Consider the following 6,299-nt stretch of genomic DNA (forward strand, 5'->3'; position numbering starts at 1 on the left):
TTGAGAACATACTGAGGAACAAATAAGGAAATTATGATTTATCAATTCAAAATTATAGCCGTTAAGCAATGAATAAAGAAATTGTGTTCTGATCATTTTGAACTGAATTCTGTAAACATGCTTTTAAGCACCTGTCAAAGTTTAAAAGTATAGTTAGAGTAAAGGGAACACGGTCAGATTATTTCAAGTTTGAGTGAATTGCATTTTTAACTGATAAGAATAACTGAATGTACTTGTTAGGCGAAGAATTGAGGAAATGGAGGAAGAATTGCAGAAAACGGAGCGCTCTTTTAAAAACCAGGTAATAATAATTCCAGGTGCAGAATTCTTTATACCTAACACAGACCACCTTAATGACTATTTTAATAAATTTCTATTTTTTTTTTTTTTTTTTAGATTGCTACTCATGAGAAAAAAGCTCATGAAAATTGGGTAAGATTTTCTTTTTTCTTTCCTATACTTTGTGGCCAATCTGCCACAACTGAATTTGAATATTTTTTTCTAAATAGCTCAAAGCCCGTGCTGCAGAAAGAGCTATAGCTGAAGAGAAAAAGGAAGCTGCCAACTTGAGACACAAGTACGTGATGTTGAGATCTGCATTTCCAGTGTTGGTGTTTTTAAGATTCTGCTGTAAGGCATCTGATAGGGAAGTGATACTTTACATTTAAGTCTGTTCTTTCCCTAAATTAAAGATTACTGGAAATGTCTCAGAAGATGGCAATGCTGAAGGAAGAACCTGTGATTGTAAAGCCCATGCCGGGACGACCACATCCACAGAACCCTCCGCGGAGAGGTAGGGAACTGTTCATGAAGGGCTGCAATCTGTGTTCTGATGTAAAGGATGTGTAAATCAGTCTAGTTCCGTGCCCTAGAAGTAACCCCGAGAACTTCAGAAAAGAAAAAGCTGTCCTAAAGTGGTAACAGGCACTGTCCTCTCCAGGTCCCCTGAGCCAGAACGGCTCTTTCGGCACATCCCCGGTGAGTGGTGGAGAATACTCCCCTCCACTGCTGGCGGAGCCACCCGCGAGGCCCCTCTCAGCTACCCTCGGTCGGAGAGACGCGCCTAGAAGTGAATTTGGTGAGCTTTTACATGTGCTTTACGTAACTGTCTCAAGAGGCTTTAAAATATTTACGAATTCTAGTTGTAAACACTGTAGAATGTGAATGTGATCAGTGTAGAGAAGAAAATGTCTTAAATTGTCAAAGTGAAAGGTTTACTGCAAAATCTGTGTTAGAACAGAAAATATTTCTATTTTCCTGGAGTTCTCTCCATTAGTGTTGTTTCTTTTTCTTCTTCTTCTTTTTTTTTAAATTATTTTTTGATACATTTCCATAGGCTCTGGGATTTCCCATTCCCTTCCCTGTACTAATTGCCCCTCTGGTATTACACTGGGTAGTCCTTCAGGAACAGTCATATGTCCATCATGGTGGTGTTTCTTGATTTTAATTTTTTTTATTGGGAAATATAAAATTTTGTTTTTAAATAGATTTTGATAGGCTTCTTCTCACAAATATTGCAGAAGTAGTTTTAGAACTTTCCAGCTTCTGCAGCATACATACTTGGATTTCCCATATAATACGAAATACTGTAAGTCTATTTGGAATTTATTCAAAGGCATATTTATTTATTTGAAAGGCAGAGTTACAAAGAATCTTCTGTCCACTGTTTCACCCACTAAAGGCCACATGACTGACTGGGCCAGGCCTGCAGGGGCTTGGGCCACGTTCTGCTCCTTCCCAGGCACATTGGTGGGGAGCTCAACTGGAGGTGGAGCAGCCGGGACCAGAGCTGGCACTCTGATGGGATTTAAGTGTTACAGGCCATGGCCTAACCCACTGCATCACGATGCTGGTCCCTATTTTGATTCTTAAGTATGTGTATACTTTGATATGTGAAAACAGATTACATATAGACTGAAAAAAGAAGACTGGCCTATAGAATTACCATGAACTATAGCTGAGAGTCCAGGACCAATGCTGCTCATAAACAGAGTTTATTGCTGTCTTTCAGTCTAAGGCAATAATTTTAATTCATTTAAGCGATTTTCCCCTCACAGATTCTGGGAGAACTGTTTTAATGTTGCTTCCCAGGTAGAGTTGAACCCAGTCTATCCACAGTTGGTTTATGTCTTATGAAGAATGCATGCAAGGGCTCTATTTGTTTTTCAAGGATCAATGGATGGGCCTTTCCCTCGTCCTCGGTGGCCATCGGAGGTGCCTGGGAAACCCCCTGCCTCTGGTAAGAGCACCCGAGTGGCCACAGGCTCTAACTTTGTGGAGGAAGTGGGCTGGATTTGTAAATGCTCCCTCCCAGAGGGCACAAGATTGAATCGGCTCCTTTCCTTGACCAGACCCAGGATCTGGCTCGACACCCGTGTTAAAAAGCAGCTCCAGAGGCTCTTCCCCTACTAAAGGGATGGACGAGGGCAAGGTAAGCACTTGGAATGTAGGCATTCCAGAAACCTTTAACTTTCGTTTCAACTGTCTTTGCCTCATCTCCTGTTTGTGTGTTCTGTCTATATTACCTCATTCATTGAAAACAAAAAACCCAACAAAACAAAAAAACCAACACCACACACTGCTCCGCAGGAGCCTGGAGGCCCCTCAGCTCCCAGCACCGCCTCTGAGCATCCAGTAGCAGTAAGTACTTAGAGGCTTTTGTTTTGTTTCTGCAAGGAAAACTTGAAACATGACACTAACCTGCTTGCTTTAATCACTTGGCAATATTCATCTTACTCTTCTCCTTGACTTGCTTTAAATCACTTGGCCATATTTACTCTTCTCAATTTGGGAGTATTACTGAACTGCGACTCACAGTTGGTTGCTTGGTTTTTTCCTCTTGTTTCGGTTAGTGTTAACCTGTGAACACCTGCTATAATTGTAACGAAAGATGGGAAAAGGCATCACAACTTTATTTATTATTTCAGTATCTTAATGTAGTTCAGTTTTTTAAGATTTATTTTTTATTTTATTTTTATTGGAAAGTTAGATATACAGGGAGGAGGACAGAGAGGAAGATCTTCCATTTGCAGATTCACTCCCCAAGTGGCTGCAATGGCCGGAGCCAATCCAGTCCAAAGCCAGGAGCTAGGAGCCCCTTCCGGGTCTCTTATGCACTTGCAGGGTCCCAGAGCTTCAGGCTGTCCTCCACTGCTTTCCCAGGCCACAAGAAGGGAGCCAGATGGGACCCGGGGCTGCCAGGAGTATAATCAGCGTCCATATGGGATCCTGGTGCTTACAAGGCGAGGATTTAACCACTAGGCTACCACACTGGGCCCAGGGACAAGTTTTCTTAAGCAAACTGCATAACTAATCATTGCTGCCTGTGAAAATATATTACATAAGAATGCCTTAATTTATATTTAGGCAATTCCTATTTTGAATGATCTGAAATTATACACTGATAATTGAAGAATATTGAAAGTTTAACTAAAATGAGAAAATATGTATTTATCCATGGAACTACTTCCTAGGAATGACCTGAATGTTCAGCTCAGTGTTTCTCCTGTCACGTGCACAGCTGTAACAGCTGTAAGCCCTCTCGACCCCAGCACTGCTTCTCTACATTGAAATCAAAGTCTGAGTTTGTAGTCCAGTTTTCCATATGCAGTGATTAATATCATCATATTAGAGGATTAGTGAAAACAGGAAAATAGGAAGAATTATACCTCCTTTTACACATGTAATTTTATTTATAATATTCAAATATATATTCTACATTTTATGTACAGGATATATATTTATAAACAAAAAAAATTTATATGTATTTCCTGTTTTTGTTGGAAAGTACAAAACCGTTCCAGTGCATGAATCCAGTAATACGTTCCTTAAAAGATATTTTTGTTCACGGGTTGCCTGGGAAGATCCAAGGCCCCTTTGAAGTAGAGAAGTTCAAAGAGTGGAGACCCCTTGAGAGAGAGAAGCCGTGGAAAGAGCAGAGGCTTGGAGTCTAACTTGGTATTATCTAGTACAGTTTGACCTCTTACATGCTGTGTGGCCTTAAGCAGATTATTTAACTCTTTGTTTCCTTCCATTTAGAAGATAATAATTTTAGATATTGTCAGTTTCCAGACAAGATACTATAGGAAAGGCCAATTGAACGTACTTAACTAGTAGTTGTTACTGCATGTGGAGAAAGAGTTGTGTTTTTTCCTTGCTCTGCACTTACTGTAGAAATAATGAGTTATTATGAAAGGAAGATAACCTTAGAAATGGAAGTATTGTATGGCTTTTAAAAGTTAGGAATCACTTCCATTAATAGCGTCCATTTTCTTGCTTTCCCTTCCGTTTTTATCTGCAAATTACAGTGACACTGTCACTGCTGGCCTGTGACATCCTGTTAACCTAAGTGCCAGTGGAACGAGTGGGAAGGGTAGCCTGGTGTTGGGGCACAGGTTTTGCTTGCTGGACAGGTCCCTGGTACCTACTTCATTAGACTTTGAGCTTGTACTGATATCAGTGCTTTTCTCTGTCACATCTGAGTATTTAAAAACTTTACTTTTATTCCTGCAGGTTAATATGGTGACAAAAGGACCCCCTTCTTTCCCAGGGGTGCCTTTCATAGGCCCTCTACCACCACCCATTCGATATGGACCACCTCCTCAGCTGGGCAGGCCTTTTGTGCCTCGACCGCCTCCACCATTCGGTATGATGACTCATTGTAGTAAGTGGTGAAGCACAGTCACCTTCTCTGTCGTCCCTGCTGGGACAGTTCTGTTGTAGGGCTTTGCACGGTGAGGATAAAGCTGAGCACATTTGGCTTTTCCTCCATTTTAGAACCCACGAGATGCTGCACTCCCTGTACTCAGCTTCACGGCAGCTATCCTGTGAAGGGATAGACGAAGAGAGGGGGTCCTTTTCTAGAAAGCCAGAATTATAACTGGTGTGGCTGTTACAGAAAGGTGATAAAGACCCGTCTCATAACTTGAATTGAACAGTACAAAGCTTTTCATCCATTGGTAGCAGTCAGATACAAAGGAGACAATAGCAGAACTTCCCTTCAGCAGAGCACTGTGTTAGATTCATGGTAACCTACTGCGTAAGTTATAAACTGATAGTACATTTTATGAACTTTTATTGCAGTTAAATGTTTATTTCATAATCTGTTTCCTTGGCATGATATATGTTTCAAAGCACAGAGCTCTCTGTGAGGCAAGGAAGGCAAAACCGTATAGACAAAATAGTTCCAATCTGGAGCTAGGTGGAACCATGTTTTAAATCCTGCCTGTGTTGCTTGATGGCAGGTTGGCTGGCCACAGGCATCTTGCTGAGCCTCAGAATGCCTCATATGCAAAGTTAGATGTTCTAGGGTCCTGAGAAAGTCATAATATATTAACGTACTAATAATTTAGAATTATCTAGAACCATCTCAATTTAAATGTGTTCTTACCTGTCTGTGTCACTGTGTGTTTTCCAGTTCCTGCTATGCGTCCACCACTAGGCTTAAGAGAATATGCACCAGGCATTCCACCTGGAAAACCGGATCTGCTTTTTGACCCTCGGGAATTTATACCAGGACACCCACCCTTTAGACCTTCAGGTCCTCCTGGCCCAAGAGAGTATTTGATTCCTGCTACCAGGTTACCACCGCCACCCCAGGATTATGCACCATCAGCTGCTGCAAGAGACTTACTGCCTTCAGGTTCCAGAGCGGAGCCTCCACCTGCTTCTCAAAGCAGTAGCCAGGACTGTTCACAGGCTTTAAAACAGAGCCCGTAACTGTGACCTCTGACGTGCAGTTGGGGAGCAGCGGACTGTGCACTCTTCGTTACAGTAAGGAGTTCAGTGACTTCAGAATCCAGAAGTTTGTTTTAAAAGGTTTATAGAGAACTGTGCTGCCTTGGCAGTGTGCATTTTTGAGCCAAACAATTCAAGAATACCATTTTCTCCCCTAAAATTCATCTCTTAAGCTAGAACATCCTTTCGACTTTAAAATGTGCAATAAAGAATACCTGTGTTTTAGTTAATGTAGCATATGTAATTGCTAAATGATTTACAATGTCATGAAAAATATGAACATTTCCTGTGGAAATGCTTTAAGAACGTGTATTTCCATTATCCTATTTTTAGTGTACACCAGTTGAATACAGAGCAATGGTGTTTATAAGATTGATTTTTTAAACAAAAAACCTGGTCACAAAGACTGTTACACTAAAAGTGTTTACTAAAAGATCACCAAACTTTATTTTCCCCTCTTGCTCAAGTTCTTTGTAGTAATAGTTCATAAAAACTTGTTTATTACTATATTCTAAGCGTCCGTTGATTCATTGGATTGTCAGAAGACTGCATCATTTAGCACA

The 6,299-nt window shown here is 40.9% G+C and overlaps 1 protein-coding gene across 8 annotated transcripts in view; it reads left to right on the plus strand.

The window, feature by feature from the left end:
- Positions 1 to 6,299, plus strand: part of MIA3 (MIA SH3 domain ER export factor 3) — a 50,227-nt gene extending 43,928 nt beyond the window's left edge. For 4 of the 8 annotated variants that reach the window (XM_040985714.1, XM_040985715.1, XM_040985717.1 and 1 more), the window contains 9 exons: positions 241 to 301; positions 397 to 432; positions 510 to 577; positions 693 to 793; positions 941 to 1,078; positions 2,171 to 2,239; positions 2,352 to 2,431; positions 4,513 to 4,645; positions 5,417 to 6,299. In XM_040985714.1, coding sequence (XP_040841648.1) covers positions 241 to 301; positions 397 to 432; positions 510 to 577; positions 693 to 793; positions 941 to 1,078; positions 2,171 to 2,239; positions 2,352 to 2,431; positions 4,513 to 4,645; positions 5,417 to 5,718 — 988 coding nt within the window. In that variant the 3' untranslated portion in view covers positions 5,719 to 6,299. Of the gene's footprint in view, positions 1 to 240; positions 302 to 396; positions 433 to 509; positions 578 to 692; positions 794 to 940; positions 1,079 to 2,170; positions 2,240 to 2,351; positions 2,447 to 2,589; positions 2,641 to 4,512; positions 4,646 to 5,416 lie in introns of all 8 variants that reach the window. The other 4 variants (XM_040985713.1, XM_040985718.1, XM_040985712.1 and 1 more) reach the window with 3 other exon arrangements.

Source organism: Ochotona curzoniae, unplaced genomic scaffold (genome assembly GCF_017591425.1).
Source record: "Ochotona curzoniae isolate NIBS_2020 unplaced genomic scaffold, NIBS_Ocur_1.0 contig_430, whole genome shotgun sequence".
In the NCBI taxonomy this organism is placed as follows: Eukaryota; Metazoa; Chordata; class Mammalia; order Lagomorpha; family Ochotonidae; genus Ochotona; species Ochotona curzoniae.